Below are 27,553 nucleotides of genomic sequence, written 5' to 3'. Positions count from 1 at the left end.
AGTAAAGATGATAGTGCGGTAACATTACCAAATTCCAACACTGAAGTAGTTGATCCGAGTTTAACATCAGCGTTAGATTATATACCAGCGACCACAGATAGTCCGAGGAATGATGATTCTGATGTATTATCCCCTACGTCGACACCTGTGATTCTGCCATCACAAACAGCTGTTGATCAGCTTGCTACAGAAGGATCACTTGAAGCTATTCCTTCGATAGACAGTAAACTTGCAGACACCAGCTTATCTACACCGGATGAAGTCGAAAGTATTTCTACCTATTCACCTGAAAATACTGACGATTTATATTTAACACCGACTCCGAGATCCACTTTGATTTCGAAGGAAATAACCGCACCGATGGATATTGCAACTACAGTACCTTCCATACAAAATCCATCTATTTCAGACCCAGATCTGGTAATGCAAAATGGTAAGGATAGCATGGAAGCACCTGCTTCTTTCACTGAATAACATACTGATTATAAATAAATATATATCTTAAATAAATTCATAATATATTATATACTTTCGTCAGAGAATGTAGATATATCGTTGAAAAGTGCATGCGTATACATATATGATATGAATATTATATGTAGGTAAAATAATAATTTATTATGATTCGTAATTTGATTCCCATTCCTGAGGTAGTCATGAATAGAATACATATACATAGTATATAAATCCATTTTTCTATACAACCAACGAGATATAAAGAAAAAATTATTTTACAAAACGAGGAAATATAATAATAAATAATACCTTCTTACCGATTTTTACATTAATCACATTTGTACTAATATAATTTGCATATTCTAAGTCTTATTACTCTTACATGTTTTCTTTTTCTTGCTCGTTAACGAGTGTGTGATATACCCCTTTCCGTTTAATTAACTCCGAATGTGTGCCCATCTAAGGAAAAATATATTTTATTTATATATTATATACCTATGAGGATTCTAATAAAAATATGTTAATTTTATCGATTAAATTAAAGCATACCTCCACAATGATACCACGTTGTAACACGACAATTACGTCAGCTCCTTTAACGGTACTCAACCTATGAGCGATTACAAGCACTGTTCTGCCTCTCGTAACATTTTCAATTGCTTTTTGAACGATTCTCTCACTTTCATAGTCCAACGCGCTAAACATAGACAATGGATAAACACCAAAACAAATCTTACAATCTCATTGCAATTTCCTACCTTGTTGCTTCATCCAGAATTAATATAGACGGTTGTTTTAACAAAGCTCTGGCGATAGCAACCCGTTGCTTTTGTCCACCAGAGAGCTGCGTGCCTCTTTCTCCAACTTCTGTCGCGTAGCTGTCTGGGAATTTCGTTATGAATTCGTGCGCATTTGCTTCCTTAGCTGCCTCAATGACCTAAATTGATTAAACTATTTAAAAATAGTATTTAAAAATAGTAAAATCGTGCAGTAATACTCATATTAATTTCAATTATTTATTACCTCTTCATCTGTTGCGTCTTGCCTTCCGTACCTAATATTTTCCATGATACTGGTGGCGAATAAAGTAGGCTCTTGATTTATATAACCCAAAACATTGCCTCTGAGATAACTTGAGTTAAGAGATCTGATATCTCGACCGTCAATAGTAATGGAGCCTTCGTCGACGTCGTAAAATCTGTACCATTTTAAATAATTAATTTTTATAAATTTTAAGTAAAATATGATCGTCATTGGATTCGAAAATGGATCGTACCTTTCTAATAATGCAGCCACTGTTGATTTACCGTTACCGCTAGTGCCGACAATAGCCACGGTTTTTCCAGCGGGAATGTGTAAATTGAAATTTTCCAAAATGACATAATTAGGTCGAGTGGGATAGCTAAATGTCACATTTTTGAAAACTATATTCCCTGCCAGGGATTTATCCGTGATTACATCACCACCGGTCATCATTGGCGAAGGCGGCATATCTAGATACTAAAAGAAAGAGACAATAATACCTACTTTATAAATTCTTTCTTATAAATAAAATTGCATAATCCAAATAAAAATTACCTGGAAAATCCTGGCCCCCGCACTTTGTCCTCTGACAAAGGTCCCGAAGAGCACCGACAACTGGCCTAAGGACTTCTGTATGGTTTGCGTAGCCATTAAAAATGCCATGAGATTTCCCGGGGACAATTGTCCTGTGGAGAGTAACTGCCCACCAAAATATAACGTGGACAGTAAGATACCGTTGAGCAACAAATTCGTTCCTGCTTGAAAGAAGCTTATACCGAAACCTAATCGTTCATATAAATCAGACGAACGTTCGATCTCCTTGTAAAACATTTCCGCCTCTTTCTCCTCCGCGGCGAAAGCTCTCACCTGATAAAGAAAAAAAAGCGAGTGTAAGGAGTGTGGTAAGGAGTATTAAAATTTTTGTAAGATACCTTTTTAGTCATTTATTTGACGTACCGTTCGGATATTTTGTATGGCTTCTTCGCACACGGCAGTAGATTTTGCGACTTGACTTTGCGCTTCCATCGACAACTTGCGCAAGCTCCTTCCCAGGAGAGTACCGACAAAAATTATTGGGGGCAAACTGAATACCACAAGAGTGGTCAGTTGCGGTGATATCACTATTACAGAGACGATACAACCGATAATTTGCGTGAAGCTTCTCAAACCTTGAGAAATGCAAGTCTTAAATGAACTTTTAAAATCCTGAATATCACTGGTCAATCGACTTACTATTTCACCAGAGCGTGTTTTGTCAAAAAACGCTATGTCTTGCATAATAATTGACTTGAACAAATCCTGACGTAGGCTCACTGCGACCCTTTCACCAACGTGTGAGAGAGTATAAATATATATAAAGGTAAAAAATGCCTAGAAAGATAAATATTAGAATTTAATTGGACAAGTATGGAATTTAGTGACACTGGGAGAAGAATATTGTTCTAATTATCTTACTTGCGCAAAGTACATGCGTCCCAAAACGAAAGCTGGCTGAGTGAGCTGCAGAATGACGTGTTTTGCAGAATCACTTTTGTTCTGACATATTTCAGTCAGCACATTTATGACACTTCCAACGCACTGCGGTATTTGTATGTTTAACAGTGCTACTATTAATGCGCTCTACAAAGTAGTGGATTGCCGGTATGTAATTTGCAACAATGTCAGATTTATCAATTATACTTTTGCCGCATTTATAAATACTCACCGATAGTGCCAGTAACAAGTACCAGATATGCGGGTATAAATATTGAAAAAATTTTGTCCATTCAAAAGTCAATTCAGGCTCGCTCGGAGTGACTGGACTTATGTCGCTTATCCTTCTAGCCTCTTTACAAAACACAATTTGATTACATGACTTTAAAAGACAAGCGGTCGTTATCCCAAGTCCACCAAATTTCAATATGCACGAGGCAAGCTTCGACTCATTCACATTTTCTCTGGCGCATCTTCGAGTAACTTTAGTGAATTCACGCTTTGCTGCTTCCCATACATTTTGGCTCCTTCCTTGCAGAACACATTTCTGCAAGGAATACCTGAAATTAATTCAATAAGAACCGATTTAATATCATCTAAAGTGAAAAGTGACCACTGTACTAAATAATCTTAATTCTATAAATGTAGAATTTATCTATTATTATAAAAATAAAGTATAGTAAAGATTATATCATTATAGAATGAATAAAACATTATGCATGAGAAATAAAGTAAAATAAAGGTAAATGCACATAAATAATTTTTATACAATTTTTACATTTTTTAGACATTTATGCGGCACAGTCATAAGTATAAAAATAATTTATAATTATTAATTACCTCGAAATCGTGGAGCTATTATTATGACAAGTGAATAACGCAGCGCGTAACACAGACATTCTTAGGATATAATTCGTATTATTATCAAACTGACACCTATTAATTACGCCGACACGTATCTCGCATATACTTCTCGTTTATTAAATTCGCGACCACATACATCACAATTAATATCACCGCGATAATTTTCACGTAGACGACGCGACGACGGAATTTTCTTTTTAATTCGGATTCGGACACCGAGAGAAGGTTAGGCTAATAATATCGCGACCAAGGGCGGCGCCATGTTTCAACGCGACCGTCGAGCATCTCGTAAGCTTCTCATAGATGGCTCTCGATGTATCATCTCGGAAGAGTCGGAAGGCAGCTCGTTTGTGCGCCGCGCGCGAGCGCGTACGCGGAGTCCTCGTCGTAGTGCGCGTTTCGAAATTCGTGATTTCGCGTAGAGGCGAGTTGAAACAACGAATTTATCCCCGACGTCTTGTTCTCGGCAGTGCCCGGCGAGGAATCGCGAAGAAAGGCGGCTCCCCGAGAGGCTCGCGGCTGTGACAATCGCGCGGGTCTGGAGGTTTGGAGCAAACAGGACGGACACCGGATTCGCGCGGCGAACGTGATGGCCACTTTGCGACCTTCGCGTCCTTGCAAGGTAAGATCAAGAGTCTCTTGTTCGCGGAAAAAATATTTGCTCTCCGGGGCGGCAGTGTGGTCTTAGTGTAGTAGAGCGCCAGACTCGTAATCTGAGGGACCATCAGGTTCGAGTCCACCACTATAGAGCCATGGAAAGTTTTTTCCGAAAGCTGCGGCCTCCGTGCAACATTAGGAGCTCCCTTGTGCGGAGCAAACTGGGCTCCGTCTTTCGGAAAGAGACGTATTAAGCCGTTGGTCCAAAGGGTTAAGTGATAGGAGACACGCATTTTTGGTTAAGTTTTGTATAGCCAGCCAGAAGTATTCAGAAATTTAATGTAATAATTTCAGCGAAATTATTAGATATGTCCGATCGTGTACGATATATTAATCGCAGCTCATTCTTTCCGCGTCGAAAATTTCGAATTTTTTTTTACTTGTTTATTGACTCCCTTCAGGGGAGATGGACGTTGATGTTTTGGCTGCATTCGAGGAGCGCGCTATTAGCGCTATTGCATCATTCTGTCTTTATCGCTCATCAGGTGTAAAACAAGGATAGAACAAGCAAATAGCGCTAATAGCGCGCTCCCCGAATCCAGCCTTTAACACAATGTATGAAGGTTCAAACTTTAACGAAAGTAGCTTATGACGACAGAAATCAATGGATTATGGCGCTCTACCACTAGACCACACTGCCGCCCTAAAGAATAACCATTAGATAAGATCGATTTGGCTTGACGGAAAGACGAAATTATCGCAATCACGCGTATCGTTTATTGCGATAGATGCGAACATTTTCGCGAGAGATCTACCGGTGAGGGTCCGGGGGAGGGAGGGAGGGTTGTAATTTAGCCGTCTGTATGACCGCCGCTCTTTCTTTTTACTCGCAACTTCTCCCGGAAGTTTGCCACGTGGCCCCGAGAACCATCCCCCCCCGTCGCGTGTAAAATATTTTCCGCGTCGCGGAGAGAAAGTGGCACGAAGAGCGAACTTCGATCAGTAAGTTAAGTCTTTTCGAGAAAGGCTCGAAAATTGCGCCTCGACGATGAGGGCCGGAGGGACGCTCCCGGCCCCTCCGCCGAATGAATGGCGTGCGCTGGGGCCTTAAAGGACCTAATCGCCCCGACAAACTCTTTGAGCGACGAGTTAATGACGTGTATTTATGTATTCGCCGCGTTTAATTGCCCGTGCGGCTATTAGCGCTATACTCCGCGCTTTAATTCCCGCCGGCTGAACGCCGTGCTCGCGCGACGGGGATAAGTATTTAAATACTTGTGTGTGTACGCGCGCTCTCGCGCGATGCACTGAGAAAGAAATCGAAGAATATATTTATTAGGTGGCTCCCAACAGCTTATTTACTTACTTTTTACACATATTTATTTAGAATTGGATATTTTTATTTTAAGTAAATAAAAATATCTAATTCTCTAAATAAATATGTGTATTATATTAAGTAAATAAGTTGTTAGGATGCCACCTAATGAATATTTTTTTGGATTAAAATATATTTTTTTTTCTCTGTGTGGAAATCGCTCGATCAGGCGAGATGAGAATGACTCTGTGAAGAAACGCTCCGCGTCTCTCTTTGATTTCCGCAATTGTTTAATTCAGACGAATTGATTTGAAACTCGATGGAGTTTTTCTATATCGAAGAAAAGATATCTCGCGAAATTAATTTTTCTTCTTCGCGAAGAAAGACTCGAAATTTGGTAATAATCATCTACTAATTGTGGAGTTGATTACGTTACGTTTGTATTTATTCAGCTACGAAAGATATCGTTGTTTTATTATTCTCTGTGTATTATTGAAGCGGGATGAATAAATTTTAGAGTCAGCTGGATCTTTCTATTCTTTTAAAAAGACAATTTTTTCACCGCAATTATAAAATTAATTATATAGATTGTAGAATTAAATATAAACAGAATTAAGCGTTACGTTTTGAATATTTTGTCTCGCATTGTGCGGCGAAGAGAGGGAGATGAAAAGCCTGGAAGATCGCACATAACACCTTGATAAATAACTTGACATATAACTGTTATTCAACTCCACTTGATATTATTATCAACGTTAGCGCGCTTTTTGAATTTAATTGCTCTTTGTCTAGTTCACGTTATGCATTCCTGAAACTTTTGCGACCGTTCAAAATTAACGAAATAGCGTTGCTCTGTCCAGTTGAATACCGGATCGATGCCCTTTTTGTCTACTTGACTTTTAGATGTTACCCTATAACGCGCGGGAGAGAAAATTTCGTTGCGGAGAAATTGGTCTTCCAGATTTAATGAGTAAATCGGTGATAATAATCTGTTAATTTTTATTTTACTTCTCACACTTCCTAAGTATGAAAAATCTAGTAACTTTTTGCTAACAAAAAGAAATCTCTTTAATACTTTATTTTATTATAACAATAGAATCCCAAATGATGAAAAGAAATTGCCACCATAAAATACATGGAATGCTTTCAAAAAAACTTTTATGTACGTGCTGAAATTTAGAAAAGATCCGATGCGCCATTTCCGACCCTATACTTTGTACAAATTGTTTATTCACACTTATGCACGCTATGCTACGGGAGAGATATAGTCCCCGTTATAGTTCTCTCCTCTTTCTCATAACTTATCTGCGAGTATAGGGCGGCAAGTTGTCAGAGCGCGCGTGTTTTTCAAGAATGCTCTTTACGAATGCTGGAAGAATATCTTGCAAACGAGTTTGCGTCATCTACGGCACTCAACGTACTCCGAGAACGTATATACGGCGGGAACTTCACATTAAACCCTTCCTCTCGGTATCTACAAAAGCCATCGAGTCGAAGTCGCCCTTTTAACCCAGATTTGCGGTATTTGCGATCGTTCGCGCTTTATCGTCGCTTTAATATTTTTTAATATATAGGTATATGCGATCTAATCCGAGATTTTTTTTTATATTCAGCACAGTAGCCATAAAAGTGATGGGAGGGAAAATTTTATTATATAGAAAATCTTTTATCATATTAAATTAATTTCGTATTAATATATGTTATATATTACAACAATGATTATGAAGATTTAGATTCTAATTGACCTCCTGTGGGTCTGCGAATTGAATATCAAAGTATGTTTATCGTTTGTATTATAATAATTAAGAATTTTTAATGAATTAAACAAACGTGGATATATAGAGAACATCTTAATAGCAAAAATATATTATGCGATATAAAAAATATTTAGGTAACAGAGTAAACATAAAGCGATTAAAATAGGTATATGCACATATTTTGCGTTAAAAGATACGATTAAGCGCGTTGAAGAGTTAAACATAACAAAGCTCTTATTCTCTCCAAAGTTAAAGAATAACACATTTCCATGCACATTCAACCAGATCGTATCGGGTATAAAGAAAACGCGCGTTATTTTGCGTGCAAAAATATTTCGTAATAAAATATTTGGTAATACGTGTACAAAATCGGAATGTACTTCGCATAAGAATCCAATATCGCGAGCGAACAGAGATTTTTCCTAGGAAAATCCACTGGCTCGCCGAGAGCGAGGAGAGAAATAGTAAAAGAAAGAAAACTAGAGAAAGGAGAGATGGGAGCGGAGGGTGAAAGCGAGGGAGAGAAAGGGAGAATTCAAGTATAAGCGCCGTAACTGCGACAGTTTGCCGCGCCGCGACGGCCGAAGAATGGACCAAATGAAGCCTTCTAAATTTCAACACCCTCTTCGTCGCGCGAGTCTCCCTATCTTTCCCTCTCTGCCCCCCCCCCTCCCTCTTTCATCCCTCTGTTCCACGAGCGGTCCGCGGAGTCGCGGCGGCGGCGGCGGCGGCGGTGGATACGAGAGAGCCTCGTCGTCCGTGAAACGCACGCGGTGCCGGCGTACGACGGGGTGGCGATGACGCAAAGTCAGCGCGGGCCAATGGACTCGGCTCTGGAAACAGCCGGAGCGGTGCACGACTGCCGGCTCGCGATTGGGCGTGGCTCCGAGGGGGGCACCCTCGACTCTCTCGGCTGCCGATGGGGTGGGGGAAATCCCCAAAGTGTGCCCCGGGGTGTAATATCATACCGCTAGGTGGATAAATAGACGTAGCGCGAGGCTACGTCGGCGCGCCGAGGGGCTAGAGACGACGCGGACGGGTGGTGGAGAGGCGGATATATAGGAGGGAGATGACGGACGGAGGAAAGTAGGGGGAAGAGACGGAGGTTTCGGGGATATATATGCGAAACGCGCGCGTAGGGAGGATACGGCGAGAAGAAGGAGGTGGAGGAGGATGGGGAGGTCGCGGATGGTTGCTCGAGGCCAACCGGGGAAGAGGTGGGGTCCAGGTCTGGTTAGAAAATGGTCGCGTGGGGCACTGAGGGAGTGAAGGGGGACGCGCGCGAGGTAAACGAGGAATCGGGGTATGACTGTGCACCGCGACGACGGCGAACTAGAACAAATAATGGTTGTAGTCAGCCTCAGCTTCCGGAGAGGTATTTTCCAGTCGCATAAATCGCGCTCCGGGCACGCACGGCGGGGAATGTGGGGGCTGTGGGGCCCCTCGGAGGGCACACGCTTGTCGCCTCTCTCCGGAGAAGCGCACGAAAGACAGGGAGGCTGCTGACCTACGACGAGATGAGAAATATTAGCGAATATCCAAGGACAGGGGTTGATATTAGAACAACCTATAACAAAGTAACATTCATAAGTGTTCTTAATTCCCAGCTCTTATATAAATAAAAGAGTAAGATATAAATAGCGATTTCTAAAACAAAAAAGACAACTCTTGTTCCTTTATACCACCCACTACTTTTTAATTTACGAAGTTAATTATCAGGAGATCGCACGTCGTTCCAATAAAGACCTATCCTTGACACGGAAATACTTTCGTGCGAAAATGCGAATGTAATTTGTTTCCCATATAGGTCGGATCGATAATTACATTGCAAGAGATACTTACCGCGTGGCAAACTTGCGTTACTCCGATAGTCTTCCGCAAATCTAATTCCACATTGCGGCAGCTATAATTATACGGTCGTCCAAAAATTTTCATCGATATTACTCAGCGGATACCTCCACGTTCTTGCATCAACAATCTTTGCACGTACGGACGTGCCGCGAGATCCAAATGCACTTCAACAAGCGGATGTACGGATGTACCTTACGCGCGGTAATTCGAGAATCCCCGGATCGACCGTTGTTCCCGGGACATACAGATATTTCGCTGAATCGCTGTAACTCTATTACATCGGTGAACGAAATGGATGGGTCTTTTTCTGCAAAGTGTCAGTCGTTCGTGGATCTAGTTACGACGCGTGTTACGCCGGCAGCGAGAAAGGGGACAAAATGTACGAAACAATTTAAACCTAAAGAAGTAACATATTTTCGTCTACACATTTTGCAGCTGCACGAATTAAATTTATTCGGAGTGCAGGGTTACTTTTAGAAAGTGACAAAACGTTGCTTATGGCTGTTGCTCTCTCTCTCTCTCTCTCTCTGTTTAATAATTTCCCCGAGTTTTAATTTGCGTGGGAAAAAAAAAACAGATCGACAAAGTAGAAATTCAATTTTAATCGCGATTCAAAATTTTACACGCCATATCCGCTGTAAATATATTCGCGATTCTTCTTCGGCACGCTACGTATTCGCGGAGGTAAATAACGGCGCAAGAATCTGCTGGCGTGTGGGGAACGATCGGTAGATCTAGTGCGGGGAAAACGAGCTATCATCGAGAAAAGCTTGGCGCGCCTGCGAGCTGCTATCATCTCGCATGCGATTTTGTAGAATGCTGAGCGCAGTGTGTAGCGGAACAGGATGTTGTCAGCTGAAATTAAATTTTCCTCCGAGAGCGGCGGGTCGCTCAGCAACCTGATATTGTGGGCGTTTTAAGCTACGTACACATCTACAAGCACGCGCGCGCCGATGATGCCGTTCGCGAAATGTTCGCTCTGTCGCAATCCCGAAAACTGTCGGCATGCACCGAAGAAATAATGATTTGTCCAATCTTTAATCATGTGTAATATTTTCGCATTAATCGATATAAAAATATATGTACATTTAGCTTTAGAACTTATGATATTTGTTATAATTTATGGCAATCAGTTCTATTTTTTGCAAATTGTTAATTTAATTTAGAATAGGATATAGAAATTCTTAGAAAAGAGATATCGTTACGTAAAAATGCTTAAAACGTTTTAAATTTTGTAGAAAAATTTTTATTATTTTATCTTTTTTTATCCATTTTTGAGAGAAAAAGTTATCTTGAAAAATATTTTAATAATTAAAATTAATTGTTTTTATAAATACTCTTCATCTTCATTGTTCTTGCTATAATTAAAATTATCTAACAATAAGTAACGTGAGATTACAAAAATAATATGCTCATGGGGCACGAAAATATCTCCCTCCGATCCTGGTGAAAAAAAAGTCGCGACAATGGCGGGACACCCGGTTTTCTTGGACTTCCCCGCTTGGTTACTCCTGGGGTAGCGGATAAATGGCTACCTCGTTTCTCGTGCACCCTTGAAGTTGATTGTATCAGGGGGCGGGAGGGAAAAGAACTGTTGAAAGAACGAACAAAGAAACGGGCAAAAGAACGCGGAAAGCGGCGAGCGGAGCAGATGACATCGCCTTCCACAACGCGACTATTCAACGTGTTTGCCGTACTCTGTGCAAGTTATTATGAATTGCACTAAATTGATATCTTCCATTGAGCGTACCATTCGAATCTTATTTTAAACGAAGGCCGGAATTATCGAATGCATTAATCGCTGAGAAAATATTTTTTTGCGTATTTTTTTATTAAATACATTTTTCACTGGTGATTTATTTATCGAAACAAGCACATTGGAAAAATTTTAAATGATAAAAGCATTTGGCACAGCGTTCGTTCTATTTGATATTTTATTAATTTGTTCAATAATTTTTCTCTCTTCCAATATGTTAAAAAATCTTTTTTTACTTGGTGCGTAACTTTTTTTTATCTTGTTTGTCTTTAAATCATTCAATACCGTATATTAAATGTATAAATCTCGTATTGCATTTTTTATCTATATTCATAATGCAAACACAGAATTGTCACGCTACAGCAAGCTTCAAACTATATCGCTAACTTTTTCCGTTTTATTATACGCCATATCGTCAAACATACAAATCACTGAAATTATACCAATTTTGATCTCAAAGCTATTTTAATCTAAAAACTCTCACTCATTTGCACGCTGTCAAATCAGCAATAATACTCACGGTAGGTAAAGTTATTTATATCTCACATTTAACGCTACATAAGCGCGACTTTCACCCCGTGACATTGTGCGCAGTCTTCGAACAAGACAAATAAAATTCAGCATTATATGGGCGGTGCTAAATATGAATACGGACGAAAATATAGAAACCGTAATTTGTGCCGATCGGGCAAACAAGGCCCCCGTCCTTGTGGATATTTATGAATTATTCTCGAAGCGACGGCGGCGCGGCATTGTCATCGCGCGTGCGGTGGCTTATGAGCTCGGTTATCTTCCTTGATACCTGGGGATCACTTTGAAATAAATGATTCTCGGCGCTTTGTGCGACCAACGACATCACCATTAACGACCCTCTCGTCCGGCGAGTACGCGGTGACGGGGGTTGATCGCTATAAATTACGACTGGGCATTAGATCGTAAAACTGTGGGGCGCGACAGTAGATTTGTTTGCGGGATCGTCGTGCATCACCGAGGGATTCGGGCCCGATTCGATGGCCGCATTGCCATTTCCATTTCGGGATCGCAATTATTGCCTCGGAGAACGGTTATTAGAAGTAAATAGTTCCATGCGGCCGGGTAATAGAAGCGACTGTCTATCGGCTCCTATTGAATCGCCAATCGATAACGCCAATGACGAACTATTTTCCAAATTCGTGGAGCGATGCCAATACTAAATATCTTATTCAATAACTTTCAGGGAACGAAAAGTACTAGGAAAAATTATGTTGATTCATATCTATTAATTAACCATTAATTATTACTTGACTATTATATTTATTATATTGCTAATATAATTAATAAAAATGTCAATAAAAATTCATCAAACTTTAATCAATTTTAACTATTTAAGTCACACATGTCGTTAAAAAAGTTTACATAATGTAATAAAGAGTATATATAACATGCTAATTTATGTTATTATAAGATAATTGGTAGCCCAAAATATTGAAAAATATGCCACTTGAAAAGACAGTCGAAACGATTTAGAAAGCACATTTTGATGAGGACCGTATAAGGGGTTGTTACAAAAGTGCGTGCGTCGGAATACATTATGAAAAGTAATAAAACACGTATTGCAGCACATGACAGGTCCCCTGCACGAGGAGAAAGCTCTCTCTCTCTCTCTCTCTCTCTCTCTCTCTCTTTCTCTTTCTCTCTATGAACGAGCGATAATCTGTCGCGGTAAACGCATCTGTTGTCGCGAGCAGGTGCGGCGTTTCAATTCGCGCCGAAAGTGGATTAAGGGCCGGCCCGCGTTTTTGTTGGGTCACGTGCGCCAGTCAAAATAAATCTGTTCTTGTAATCGGATTTACGGGCCGTGGGCCGATAAACTACCGGGCCGGTTATGAACTTTAAACAGCCAGTCGCGCGCGCGCGGCCGTCGACGGTCGGCGCATCATAGTTTCGCCGCATAATTTCGTTTGCAACCGTAACCACGTGTCCGCTTTTCGGTTTGGCTTTAACACGTTCGTAACATTGTGCACCACCGGTGATGCACTTACCGGTGTATTTTTCCCGTATACTATAATACGCGACTGGGCACAGTCTATATCACATTTGGCCGTTGTGCGTCACCAAAATGTATCTAATTTATTTTTGTACAAATGATATACTTTCATACTCAAAGGTAATATACAATTTTGCATATTAAAAATATACAAATGCGATAAACCATTTAACGCGTTAGTCGTTTGTCTTTTTTGAAAACACACAACGGCGGTGTGTCTTGCGGCAGCAAGAATTTGCATTTAAATTAGCCACATGATTCATCTCTTTCATGCATTTAAAATAGACACATTTAAAAACCATTCTAGATTTTAACAGCAAAATATTCCTCTCGTCAAACGTTTAAGATATGCGCAATATATTATATATTTCCCATTATTATTTCAATATTATTAACTGTTCCGATGCTATCACGAAAATATTCAGAGAATGCATCAGCTTTCAATCCGCACACTCGCAGAATAACGATCTGTCGCGCGTTTCCGTCAAGCATGGGTAGCGTATACGGAAGTTTATAAAAATGTTATGAGGAGTTTAATTGGCCGACGTTTAATTACTTCGGCTACCGCCGCCGTCGGCGTCGCCGCCGAAAAGACGGCGCGGGGTAGCAAAAGGGGGGTGGCCGGACTAATTGCGAAGTTTTCTACTTCGATTTTCCGGCAGGCTGCACGCTGCCGCGCCATTTCCCGGCTGCCGGTTGTTCGAATTAAACGCGAATGCAGTTTTAAACTGGGGAAGAGCGCCCCGGGGAACACCAAGTATTTTATACGGGATTAAACGCGACAAGCGCGTACGGTAAAAAGCGGCCAAAGAAATCAATAATCTCGCGTTATACGCGCGTTCCGCGTCGCTATTTTATTTTCCCGTCTGCTCTTCTCGCGCGCGATACCATAATCGCGATAAAATAATCACCAAGTGAACATTCCGTCTCGCAGACAGTGAGTCAACGCACGGAATAATAATGTGGAAAATTATTTATGAGTAGCGTTGCTAAAAAGAAGATAAAAAAAGACGTTATATACACCTCATTCACATCCTAAATTTAACTATCTATATAATTTATTAAAATTATATAGTTTAAAAATTAAATTCTTTTTGTCTTGTTATTCTTTGTAATTTCTATGTAATTTCTATATCAGTGTGTCCGATATTAAATCGAATATTTAATCAATTTTTTCTGCAAAATCACAACACATTCATCATTACCGCATTTAATCGCGTACGCAAATATCTTAAAAATCGTAATTCGCTATGATTCGAGTTCCCCCAAACCAGAAAGACGTCTTCGACGCGAATCGACACTGTTTGTAAACGATCGGAGCCCGATTATAATAACGGTCGGCTGGTTTGCGAAACTCGCTCGCTGCAAACGATTGTCGTTCGAATGCGGTGCATTCGGCTCGCATTGACCGGGAACGCGAGTGCACGTCGAGCACATCGCGGCTGATCGCTCGCTCGATAAGCATTCGATGTGAGCCGAACGTAGCGGACATCGGATGCCATGCCGGTCTAACGGAAATAAGCCCGAGTATCGAAATCTGCTCGACGGTCATTTGTGACGTTCGTCCGGCTTTCCTCTCGTCGCGCCGTCGGCGAATGCGCCATCGCGGTTTCGCGAATCAATCGACGGACCTTTTGATCGTGGCACCGCGCATAAACAACTTCATTCTGCGGTAAAGCTTGGAAAGACTTTTCGCAAGATAGACGATTATGAACTTTGTTTTACTTTATTTTAATGAGTATTACTACACTAGATATATTAACAGGATTGGATTTCATTTAATAACTCATGCTAAATACTTGTGTAAACGCTCTTATGTGATCTTAACAAATTCGATGAATGTACTCTGTAAAAAAAATAGCAAACCGCCGATTAATAATTTTTTTAGTATTACATTTTTTATTATCGCGTCACTCGTATAAAAATATATACATTTTTAGTGTCACTTTTACTTTGAAAATTATTTCTACAAAATCTATGTAAAATTACGTGTATAGTTTTACAAGGATTTTTAACATATAGATTAAATTAATGTTTGACATGTCTGATGTTTTTCCGAAAATTTCTCTCGTGCCGTATTGAAATGTACGATCGATAATCGTCGAATAATGGTCGTTGAAAAATCCGGTAAGAGACGAAGCGACGCGATTTCGTCGATGCAAACAGATTGTGTGCAATTTAATAAAAAAAAAAACGCTTGCGCGAATCGCATGCACATAATATCCGACATGGATATATTTGTAATTTAATGATATATATTTTTTAATTTAACGTGGCTGCCGAACGCGGCGCGGCTTTTGTGCGTCCCGCGCGTATTTGCAATGTATATTTGTTAATTTAATGCAAACAATTTATCGCGGAGTTAAGCAATAATTTTTCACAATTTTAGCGCGGATAATCGAGCGTGCTACACGCTGATGTATGCGCGCAAATTTTAATCATCTGAAAGCCGTGAGTTAATTTCACATCGAATTTAATTCGGTCGGCCGTGTCGCGTCAAATTTTTTTTTCCTCAAAGAAAAATAATGAAGACGGTATACTGACAGTTGTATTTAATTAATAAAATTCAAAGTAATAGGGACAATAAAAAAATAATAAAAATAAGGTAAGATAATTTCTGCTGCGCAAAAAATGCAATAAACTCTTTTCTTTTATACATGATAAATAGAAAATGATATATAATCTTTTCACGAATGAATTCTCAAAGTTCAAGTCACAATGTTACACCAGCATGATATTGAAATTCTTCGTAATCGTCGATTATCTTGTAGATTAATTTCGAGAGCCGCGGAGGACGTAAAAAACCGCGGGAAAATCGCTCCGGCTCTTGGGACGGGGACGGAAAATATTACGATTAAAGCCGCTCGAATTAGCGCGGAAGGGAGTAGGGGCGCGTGGGGCAATAGAATAATCATGCGAGACGTTAACCTGTTAGGCATTAGTGGCGCATGATAGGCACGCTGCGGGTGGCGTCGCGTCGGGATGAAACGAGAGTGGCTGCGGGGATACAGACGAAATAGATTGAGAGAGAGAGGGTGGAAGAGAGAAGGAGGGAGAACGAGAGATTCATTCTCTCCATTTCTCTCTCTCTCTCTCTCTCTTTCTCTCGTCAGGGAGTAAAACAATTACGGCTCCGCGTCGACGTACACTCGACCGAGCACCCCTCGTATCGTGTTCAGCAGCCCCGCACACTGTAGGGGTGTTCTTCGGCCTTTGGCGACGCGCACGAATCACCGCTGCGAGCCCGCTTGACGCGCATTCACCGAAACCTCGTTGAAAATCTCAGCGCACGCTATTCCACTAGAATTACAGGTATTGAGACCGGTATAAAGCCCACTTTAAACGATCTGCAATTCGAGATAGTATTCTATGCACGATCGAAGAGCTTATCTTTCCCCAAATCGTCTTAAACTTGCATTTACAAAAAATCGAGATCTTTTGTGAGGAGTTTGTATAAGAGCGTACGTAATTTTTTAAAAATATGAATTTAATATTGTTTTTGAAAATAAGCTTTTTAACACTATATATCGAATTGTGAACAGTGAAGAGAATCCGGATGGATTTAAGAGTACATAATATTCGTAAAATTAAACAAGAAACGCATAGTTAAATGCGTAAAGATTAAATTAATCCTGACAGAAATGATATCAAATCTATTCAAATAATTTCGAGTCTATACGAAATTGTAGGATTTAAATAGAAAATTTACACGTTCTTTGTGCATCAATGAGAATCTCGTGGCGACAGATGATTTCCTCCAAGAAAATTTTTGCAACTTCGGTGCTGCGAACTCGTTCGGGATGACCCGCCTATTAAAATGCCGCGGCGTTCTGCCGGAGTTCTAAGTAGTAAGAACGGCGCGCATTTCCAACGGTGACAACACACGAAGAATTAAGCTCGTGGCCCGCGGGCTGTGTAACTCGGCCGAATTATTACTCCGGGACCGAGAAGTTTAAATCGTCCCGACGTGGCCCGTCTTCAGCCGGGGGGCACGCGATCCCCCGGCTCGCTCACCGACAAATTTAAATCTCGCTAAGCCCGGCCATTAGTACGAAGCGCAAACAGCAAACAGTGCATTAAACTGCGCCTCTGTATGCACACGCGTACGCGCACATCCTTAAACGCGAAGCCAAGTGTCTGTTCCCACGGGGATTTCGCGACCGACCTTACGCACCGCGTGCGTATGTGGATCCATTCGTTCGATCATTCCGTTCGTTCGTTCGTTCGTTGCGCCTCTCTGCCTGTTTACGCGCGCTCATCCAAACGCGTCCAGACGAGCGGGGGCTGCTCGCTCGGACGTGACATCGCGCGGACCACACCTCGTGATGGTTATTTCGCTGGTAAAATTAAATTTGTAAATACGCGGTCACGTATAATATCGATCGCGTGACAAGAACCCGTTAAACTGTAGAAACCGAAACTCGAACCTACCGTTTCTCGAACTAGAATGTATTTAAGATGGAAAAGTTGAGTCCGTTCAATTTCTAAAATCGGCCAATTTTCTAATGAGAAATATATCTATCGATTTTACATGATTCAGATTATTGCATTGTGTTTGAAACTTTTTATTAATAATAACTTTCTAAAGGATAAAAGGAGAGTATCGAACGTATCTCGTTCGTCTGTATTCCGACTACGTATGTACGTCGGTATTTGATATATTCGTATAGTTTTATTTTACTTGCGGAAACGACTTCGATATCGGCGCAAAAGCGGCCAAAAGTTTTGAGACACATGCCTGAACTTTCCCAAGGAAGCTATACATTATAAATATCGGGCTCCTTTTCCCAGCGTCTCGTTTTGTTCTGTGCCGGCGAATATTTTCTAATCTCCTCAGAGAAAATTATTCTTTCCTTTCACTTTAGCTTTTTCTCGGTAAGATACATAAATGAGTGTAATTTCTTTGTTTACAAGTTGCTGTGTATTATTTCCAACTTCGATAAATAAGTTTTTAATTTTATAATATATTAGTAACTATATTAATATAGATTTGATAATAAATTTTCTTCGATATTCAAGTGCATCTCAACATTTTTAATAAAGGAAGATAAATTATAACTTCTTTAAAGAATCCATCATTAGACAATAATTTTATAGAAGGAGATCGCGGAATATCGCTTGAAAAGATTGGAAAAAGATTTTGAAATAATGAACGTTTTAATGTGAAAGGGCGATATGTTAAGACGTAATTAAAATTAGGTGGGCTACAAGGAAAACGCGCGAGGAGATTAAGCGGAGCCCACGCTCCGAACAAAATTTCTCGGCTCTCTGTCGCCGCAGCAACGGCGGCGAAGAAGCCGGGAAGAAATCAATGCCGAAGGATAACACGCGTCCTTGCTCAGGGACGAGCAGTCTCCGGCTGCTGCTCTCGAGACCTCGACCAAGCGAAAACTTTGTCCAAGAATCTAATATCATCCTTGGCTCGCACACGTTCTCAGAATTCCATAGTATGCCAGGACTGTACGCGGTACACGATATCCTCCTTCTGTTAGGAGAGCGCGACAGGATTTCACCCTTAATCGCCTCGAGATCCTTGTAATTTCGTCTCGGACAAACGTTTATAATACTCAAATATACGTTGTACTCAAATATGGTGCCTTAATTTTTGCTATACATTTATGTTACGTTAAGTTTTTAAGAAATATTTCAAATAATCGTGACTCTCCAAGTTTTTGTGCGGTTGTCTCGAATTGTCAACTCGGACACGCAGATATTATAGAAAAACACAAATTACAATATTATCAAAAATAATGACAGTGTACGCTCTGTCTCTTGCGGCAATTTTTTATCTTTTTTTCTAAAATTTCAATTTTAATTATATCAATTTCTTACGTATTTCTTACGTTGATAATTCTAAATTATCAATATTCAAAAATTTTTTGCTCAAATCACGCAACTGAAGTCACATATTGAGTTGTCTTCAATCGGGTACTTTCAGGTCCAGTATTTCAAAGAATACCCAATAACTCGTCATAACTTTGATAGCATTATTGCTGGAGAAAATCATCCTTCCTTAAACACGAGATTTTCGTTACATATTTGCGCGGAAACTCCTAAAGCGCAAGAACGTAATACGATTCAAGAGATATACGCGTGCGTGCACGCACGCACGCACGCACTCATGACATATAGGGGCCACCCGTGCCCGCACATTCCAAGGATACATGGGTCCCGCGACTTCCGCGCGGACGGCCAACGCGGTGGATCACGCAGGAGGGAAGAGGATCCGCTGGCAAGCAGGGAGAGGGAGAGGACAACGATGACAGGACGAGGGAGAGGAGAGGAGCGAACGGAGTGGAGGAAAGAGAGAGAGTGAGAGAGAGATTCGCAGGAACGACGGGGAAGGGCGGGTTGCTATCTTAGCCACCACAAAGCAGTGATAACATTTTCCCTCCCGGACAGAAGCCTAGCCACCCTTCTCGTCGCTCCCAGGTCGATATCCGGATAACGCTGGTTGCCCCGGGCAACCGGAAGGCCACGCCCGCGCCTCCGAAACATGGCTGCCGCCGCCCTTGCTTCCGGTGGTGCGGGAGGAAGGGTGAGCGGAGTGCTCGCTCCGCGAGGGTGGCGAGAAGAGTAGACGGAGGAAGCGGAGGAGGACGCGGACGGATAAAACGCAAGAGGCTCGAATTATCATAATATTGGTCATTGCCTGCTGCTTTTCTCTCTCTCTCTCTCTCTTTCTTCCTCTCTCGCTTTCTCGCTCTCTTTCTCTCTCTCTCTGCTCCAGAAAGACAGAAAGCGAAGTAGCTGACTATCAGATCCCTTCTACCTTGTGTGTACACCGTCCCGGCGACTTATTACCATTCCACTCCACACCACACCATGCTGTTGAAGCACCGTTTTGTGCATGTACGTGTGACCGTAGCTAATGCTCTCTTCGCTTCACGCTTACCCTCGACAACGAAGAAGACTTTCCATCGTTTCTCTCTTCAGCGCTAAGTTTCCGCGATAAAACCAAGCACGGCTGATCCTGTGCGTTTCTTTGGTCGCGTCGTCCCGCTTTGATAGCTCAATGGCGCAGTTGAACTTGTCGAGTTTCTACGCAAAGAGCCCTTACGTCTTTTCGATTAATATAAATTGCATATTGTAATTAATAATTTGCATTTTTTTTTAAATAAGAATAGTAATCGGCAAATAAAATACATTAATAATTTAATTTGTGATTATTGTATTAATATCTATAAATAAGATTTTAACTTGCGGTACTTTATGCTGCACAGCATAACATGGTTCTAAACTCACATAATGCTATTGGCTTCTACTGAGTGAGTCGTCAACATCTGTACATGCCCAAGATGTTTACTACCGATCTTACAGATTTCATTATTTTGCAATTATAATCAGAGTAAAGCAATAAATAAAAGGTCGCTTCCTCTCTCGAAGATCGTTGTTAAAAATTCTTTTCGACATTTTTGAATGAAGTAATTTTCAATGGGTTGATATGCGAACAGAAAAGTTCGAGTCCCCGATTGATACTGATTGTGAGAAAGAGAAGGGAGAAGAGAGGCAGGGGGGGATAAGAATTGGTGCACCCAGATCGAAAATATTTCCGCGTTTCACGGGTACGCTCGACGGATCAGAGGGATCTTCTCTCTCCTCGCATAATGAACCTCGTTCCCATCGCTTCTAATTGTCAACCACCGGCACGTTATTTACCCCCTGAGCGAGGAGAGTTATGAAAGGGGGGGCGACGCGCGAGACTCACCTCCTCCTTCTTCATCCCCCCTGTAAGTATACGGGCCGGCACACGCCTTTGGCACGGGCGCCGCGCTTGTATCCGTGGTGACAATGCAAACCGAAACAAACACTTAGCGGCACGTGAACGGCACGTGGCCGACAGGATATATTGCATTCCGAATGCACACACACTTGACGGACGATTAAAGGGGTGTTGCACGCGCGAAGAACCACGATCGTGACAACGATATACGATTCTCCCTTCCTCCCGCCCTTTCGTTTTTCCCGCTGACTACCTACTTATGCTCATCGCGAGTTGAGATAGTTGTAACTTGTCTACCAGTTATGTCCTTTACGTTTAGACAAAGAAAAGCAGCTTATAGGATGTCCGTTAGCATTTGTATCGAAATTACTGTCAGCTTAGTTAAGTTAAGATAGAGTATGCTTAAAATTATACTGTGATTGCTGAACGGAATGAAATACGACAAACGAGAAGTGAAACTTATAACTTATTTATAAATTAATTGAATAAGTGGAGTTTCTTTCTCTATAAGAAAATCTGTTCTATGTAATTTATATTCGTAATACGATCATTGTTTTAACTAAACGAGAATTATATATTTTTATTCTAAATGGAATTTTTTTTAGTGAGAAATTTTTTATAAATTTCTAATTACAGATATTGATTTTAATTAGAAGCTTGACAATGTAAACGAGTATGCTGAAATCGCGAATCATTTGAAATACATAACGAATGAGCGATAACGTTGCAGTGTTATAAATAATCGTCTAAGAGCGTTGTTTGATAAATTGCGCTAAGTCGAACTCTTTCAGCGCAATTAAATTATTGGTAAATGTTTATCTACGATTTAGTGTCTATCTATCTATCTACCTACCTCTGAATTTTCCTTCTCGACCCTGGACTCCTCGACCCTCTTATCGCACGCGCGCAATTATTTTATCACCTCGCGAGATATAGCGTTTACCTACATGCAACGCGTTTGAGATAATGCAATAATAGTTGCTTTTGTAAACTGTAGCATCATCGTTATTCGGAGCACGCGTGCAAGTCTTACGCACACGTGTCATAAATCTGTGCGGTCTAATGTGAATCTCGTAATACATGTAAATCTAACGATTTCATAATGAAATTTGCAATTTGCAATGCTAGTTTTGCGTCATTATTTGGTAAACATTAACCTTTTTTTTTTATTTAAAAATAAAACTAATATGACACTTGCTATATGACGGATTTATGAGATGTGTTAATCAATTACGGGGTGTAAAAAGAAATTATGTGACGAGAAAACCAGTTGTCCTACAATGAATTAGCACGTTTGATAGTCTTATCACTGACAAATGCAATATCAATACAAAGTTCTACAATATTGATTTTATTCCCGTATTGAAATTGCGATCAAGTATCATACCCGTACAGAAAGATACGAAAGACAATTTGTTTTATCGCTTTCGCTTATCAATTAATTGATCTAATCGCTCTAAGCGGGTTTCCTGCAAAGCGCTGATTCTTACAAGATTACCTATAACAGCAACATTAAATTACGCCACGCTAAACAGATAAAAGATAAATTGACTCAGCTGCATTTGTACTCAAAATGCTCGATGCACGTGGCTATTTTTATCGCTCTCGATTCGCACACGCAAGAGCGCGTATACTCACGTGCGCAAGACACTAATAGTCTCTTGCAAACCGCGTCGCGTCGTAAATTTTCCTCTCTGCGACGCGTGGAGAAATAGGAGAGGAAAGCAAACGCGGGAAGAGAAACGGAATGACAGGGAGGGAAAACCGGTGCTGTGGAGTGGAGGAGAGGCGCGTTTTAAGCGCGATGCTCCAAGTGCTGCGGGATGCGGCGGCGGTGACGGTGACGGCCGTTATCTTCGTCACGATCGAGGAATGTAATATCGTCACCCCAAGCGACAAGAGTTGCCTTCGTATCGCCGTTTAGAATACCGTCTTCGTGTGGGGGGGATACGGGGACAGGGATTAAACTGCAATGAAAATCTACTCATTCTGCGCTCCACCGTCGCCGCCCTCTTCTCTTTTCCGCTTCGTATTGCCAGCGCCGGGAGAAGCGGGTAAACAAGATATTGCTTTGTACGCCCTCTCCTCCTCGTCTTTCGTTTCCGCGTTACCGTTTTACCGTCGACTTCTCTCGCGTCTTTTCCGTTATCGCCTTATTTCGCGCGCACGACATCCTTTCCTATATATACCGAAGCAGAGACGGGGAGAATTGTTCACTTCTCTCGGCCGGATACACCCGGTGCTTTTACACGACCTTTTGCTTCTACCCTTTAATTATCCAGTAAGATTTTAATCTGTATAATTATCGTATCGACGAAGAATAAACCGAGGCAGATAAGAAGAGGCTTATAAGGGGAAGATTGGGTTAGACCAGTCGCCGCGCTTATACTTAACGATACTTTATTGTTTTTATTATTACATATTATTATAAATCTATCATTTTGACACATACAATACTTACTAAGATCTACTGACGATTCTTTTTAACGATAGGATGTGTGTAGCCTATAACTAAACATATATCTCGATTTCGCTCTTGTTTATTCTTAGCGGAGGAACAAAGTGAAGTACCGCGGCGTGCGTGTCTCGTAACGATTGAAAAATATACGAGATTAATAAAATATATCGTATATCACCGTTGCAATTTGCTAAATATTCGCTCGTTACAAGATTTTCACATTTTCACTGACCGTCGCAATGTAAGAATAGTAGGCTTGTTTATTTTTACATCAAAATAATTTGGATCCGCTAGATCTCAATTTCGCTATTGAACGTAAATTATATACATTGGTATGAGCTTTCAAAAGCATTGTTCAAGCGCGTCATGTATTTTTCATTAAATGCCACATCACTTCTCACGTGCAAGCATTGAATTAATGTACTAATCGATCATGTATATTTCGACAGTGCTTGGCTTTAACAAATTTAGATTTTATCAGCACAAGGTTTTTTCCATAATTTTTACTATAATTTGCCGCAAAATTTAATTAGGTCTTATAATTTTAGCTTTCTGAAACTTTAGGACTAAACGTGCACTTTATAATTAATTTGTATTCTTTTCACAAATTAAATTTTTTTGTATTGCCATTTTTAAAATACTTAAATTATACTTGTTTGTTTTAAGTTTCGGACAGAAATTTGTATTAAAGATTACACACAGGATTGCTCCTTTATCGGATACAAATGCAAAACGTAACGAATTAAAAGCGTCATTAGGGATCGTCATTATCTTCAAAGCTGCGACCACTTCATCACGCGCGAAACGAAAAACGTATCCTAGTCATAAAATGCCATATAGGTATTCACAATTACGTATGGATCGCGCTACGGATTCACTGTATGTACATCAAACGTCTACTTGACCGCTTACGGCTAAATTGGGAGGACGGGGCGGCGGCTTTACAATAAATCCACCGAAGAAAGACTTCTCCCCGCTATAACAGAGTGCTGCGCATATATTTGTCCGGGACTCGTATTTACAATGCCGATATTAATCGGCCATACGGAAGCGGCCTAAGTTCGCCTAACCGACGGATCCGGGCAACGAAAGTGAAATCGAGGGGAACGCGGGGCAACTTATCCGCGCGACGAACTTTGTTCGCAAAAGCTCGTTTGACGAGTGGAAGTACATTATTGTTTCACTTCTCCGGTTGCTGTGTGTTGACGAGATTCGTAATAATTAATAATTAATGTTATTGGGATGATTAACCAAAGAAAATATTATATTCAAAGAAAGAAACTAGTAATAATTCTAAAAATTTTTTCAATTATAATTAAATAATTATATATAGTGGTGATAATAAAGATTTCAGTCTCTTGAAAAACAAAGTTTTTACGAAAAAAAATTTAGAAAAAGTAGTGAACGGAAAAAGATTCACGATTGAAATATAATTTTAGTAGTGAATTAAAATAATTATAATGCATCTTCCACTAGTCGTCTTAAGAAGCAGCACTTAGCAGATTGTTAAATAAAAATGCTACGCTCTATTGCACTACGCCTTTTTACAGAGATGCGCCGATATGTACGGGATGCGCTATATTATCCTCGATATACATCTTTATTAAGTCGATTCATACGTATTTCTATAGTTTCTGCGACGCATCTTGATTACCTACTCGGTAAGAAACGACCATCAGGAATTTCGCCAGGTTTGATTACATGAAGCATGACCCTCATTTCGCCTTACCGAATAAAAACTAGGATATAACACAGACAATGCCTGAATTTCGATCTCGACGTATGTCCCTCTTGTCGCCTGCAATCGCCTGAATATTTTATCGCGAAAATGTACGGCTAATACATGCAGAACGAACATCCGCTAATTTTCAGAAATCCGTGTCGGAGCTTCACAAAACGCATGTCAAATATAACAGTTTTGTTACAGATAAATTCTGCCCAAATGATATAGAAAACATTGACGATATAATAAAAAATAAATAATTTTTAAAAACTTTGCTTTAATAACATATATTTCTTTCTTCGATGTAGACCATAAATAAACTATGATTTATAGGAAGAAACGATTTTTGAATTGCGAAACGACATCATGTTCTGTTCATTTGCGAGATCAAAATGTTTATTTCATTTGGACAGCATTGATCGAAAAGAATATCTGCTAAACGACATCAATTACCATCGCCTCTGGAACGAGTGGTCCTTTGCAGTGCGATTGCTTTAAACTTCCTCGAATCATTTTTGACCAGTCAAGTCTCTGATCAATCTTTGATGAGCACGGTTCACCAACGCGATTAGTGTTCACTTTGAAATCCTATCATTCTTCTTCCTAGGAAGAGAAACTACGATTTCTCTTCCATTTCTTTATTTTGAGGGGCAGAAGCTGAAGCTTCTGGATTCAAACTGTCGATAATGTTGGAACTCGCTTCTTTATATAGCAATAATTATGAATTCTTCTTATAAGAACACGCTTAGTTATGTCACTTCTGGCCCTCCCAAAATAATTATCAATCACGCCAAGCTCGCAATAGAGTGCTAAAAAGTTAATACTTTCGTAAAGTCACCATCTGTCTTTGTCGATTGGCAAAGAAAAGTCGCCAGGCTCCTAGACGAGCGGTGAGAAGGCGGACGCCTGGCTCCTAATCTCTCTGTGCTCCGACGGGCTGAGATCTAATAACGCGCCGCAGTTCTGATCGCTGGCTGCTTGCTTGCCGATGAGCGCGTCGATGCTGAAGTTGCGCTTCTTGTCGACGCTCGTCGTGTGGCTGGTCGGCAGCGTCGTGATCCTGGTGGAGGTCGGGTCCATCTGTCTAATCGGCGGCGCCGTGATTGGCACTGGTTTGTAGAGCGGTGGCGGCGGTTCCAGGAACCCACCAAGCTTCAACGCCTCCAGGGTCGTCGGGGAGAAGTCTAGCAACGGCAGACCGGGCGGTGGCGATAGATAAGCGGCTCCGGGATAGGCTAGAGCACCCGGGTGACCGCCACCGCCACCCGGACAGGGTCCCCGGTCGCCGCAGATGGCGAAGGTGGCCATGATCGCTCGGTCCCGCAGCACGTAGTGCGGCGGCGGCCTCTTGTATCGCTTCCTGCGTCTCAGGAAGCTACCGTTGTCGAACATGTCCTCCGCCAATGGGTCCAGCGTCCAGTAGTTGCCTTTCCCCGGGTTCCCGGGCTCGCGCGGAATCTTGATGAAGCAATCGTTGAGCGAGAGATTGTGCCTGATGGAGTTCTGCCAGGCGGGAAACTTATCGTGGTAGTAAGGAAAGCGGGACATGATAAACTCGCAGATGCCGCTCAACGTCAGCTTCTTCTGTGGCGATTGCAGGATCGCCATGGTGATCAGCGCGATGTACGAGTACGGCGGTTTTATCAGGGACGACGACATTTTGTCGGAACCGTAGCCGGAGGGCGATTGACTGGAACCACCGGATTTTCCCGATTGACTCGACGCCGACATCATCGAGTACGTTTTCTTAGAAGAGCGCCCGCCGCCGCTGCCGCCGCCGCCACCACCACCGCCGCTTCGACTCCTGCCGGCCGACGGCGGCACCGACGTCGACGTTGGTACCGGCGAGCAGCTCGGTATTACCGGGCTCGACGACGTCTGCGACGGCGGCGACAGGTCGTTCTTGTCGAGACTCACCGGGTCGACGATCATGCTGCTACTGTCCGAATCCCGGTCGCTGTCCGCGCAGCCGTCGCACGACAGGTTCGACATCATCATCGCACGTGGCTCCATCGTGATCGCCGCCTCATGAGCATAAGGGCCTGCCACCGGGGTGCTCGTTTATTTCGCCGTCGGTCCCGCGGTCGACTCTTCGAGACTACTGCTCGCTCTCATCCTCCATCAAAAGTCCAAACTCGATACAAAATCTTATCAAAACTTTTTTTTTCTTTCAGTATTTCTCTGATATGAAAACTTCAAATTATTTAGTTGTTAACAAAGAAAGAAATTACGTATTATAAGTTCTAGATTGATCATACCAAGTGCCGGGTTGTCCGCGAATACGAAATATTTCACTTATACAAAAACACTTCTTAACAAGAATCAGTTATATCAGTTCTTGTCCAACATAATCACGGAAGAAAACTGCATCCGTCAGAATATAACAAGAGTTCCACATGTTAATTATCCACGAAATTTCTTTGGTACAAATAATTGTTACGATTTACTCGTCGTTACCATTAACATTGTGATACAAGTTGCAGTGTCGTTATACGAACATTAAATGACTGTACCGCACTTTACGAAATTTT

The 27,553-nt window shown here is 41.3% G+C and overlaps 2 protein-coding genes across 3 annotated transcripts; both read right to left on the bottom strand.

Moving 5' to 3' along the window:
• Positions 1-590: 590 nt before the first annotated feature.
• Positions 591-4,066, bottom strand: LOC112461195 (ATP-binding cassette sub-family B member 8, mitochondrial-like). 2 transcript variants are annotated; one of them, XM_025026345.1, is made up of 10 exons: positions 3,793-4,066; positions 3,185-3,512; positions 2,935-3,099; positions 2,437-2,850; positions 2,035-2,346; positions 1,733-1,956; positions 1,480-1,654; positions 1,215-1,393; positions 1,006-1,153; positions 591-915 (listed from the first exon to the last, which is right to left on the bottom strand). In XM_025026345.1, exons 1-10 carry the CDS (start codon positions 3,849-3,851, stop codon positions 835-837), a joined length of 2,085 nt encoding a protein of 694 aa, XP_024882113.1. In that variant the 5' UTR covers positions 3,852-4,066; the 3' UTR covers positions 591-834. The 2 variants fall into 2 exon arrangements, with proteins under 2 accessions (XP_024882113.1, XP_024882114.1); XM_025026346.1 differs by lacking the exons at positions 591-915; positions 1,006-1,153 and having other exon boundaries at positions 1,255-1,407.
• A 20,579-nt stretch (positions 4,067-24,645) lies between these two features.
• LOC112461194 (forkhead box protein D3-like) lies at positions 24,646-27,553 on the bottom strand. The gene has a single exon (XM_025026344.1). It carries the CDS (start codon positions 27,033-27,035, stop codon positions 25,902-25,904), a length of 1,134 nt encoding a protein of 377 aa, XP_024882112.1. The 5' UTR covers positions 27,036-27,553; the 3' UTR covers positions 24,646-25,901.

This window comes from Temnothorax curvispinosus, unplaced genomic scaffold, assembly GCF_003070985.1.
Source record: "Temnothorax curvispinosus isolate PA1 unplaced genomic scaffold, ASM307098v1 QBEX01011143.1, whole genome shotgun sequence".
In the NCBI taxonomy this organism is placed as follows: Eukaryota; Metazoa; Arthropoda; class Insecta; order Hymenoptera; family Formicidae; genus Temnothorax; species Temnothorax curvispinosus.
The sequence above is the reverse complement of the archived record's forward strand: the minus strand, read 5'-3'. Positions and strand labels throughout refer to the sequence as shown.

Excerpts from the sequence above, each read along its gene's own strand:
- LOC112461195 (XM_025026345.1), bottom strand. The coding sequence starts at position 3,851 with ATGTCTGTGTTACGCGCTGCGTTATTCACTTGTCATAATAATAGCTCC. Across the intron at positions 3,100-3,184 it reads ACTTGTTACTGGCACTATCG|AGCGCATTAATAGTAGCACT; the intron begins GTGAGTATTTAT and ends ACTACTTTGTAG. Across the intron at positions 2,347-2,436 it reads CCATACAAAATATCCGAACG|GTGAGAGCTTTCGCCGCGGA; the intron begins GTACGTCAAATA and ends TTTCTTTATCAG.
- LOC112461194 (XM_025026344.1), bottom strand. The coding sequence starts at position 27,035 with ATGGAGCCACGTGCGATGATGATGTCGAACCTGTCGTGCGACGGCTGC.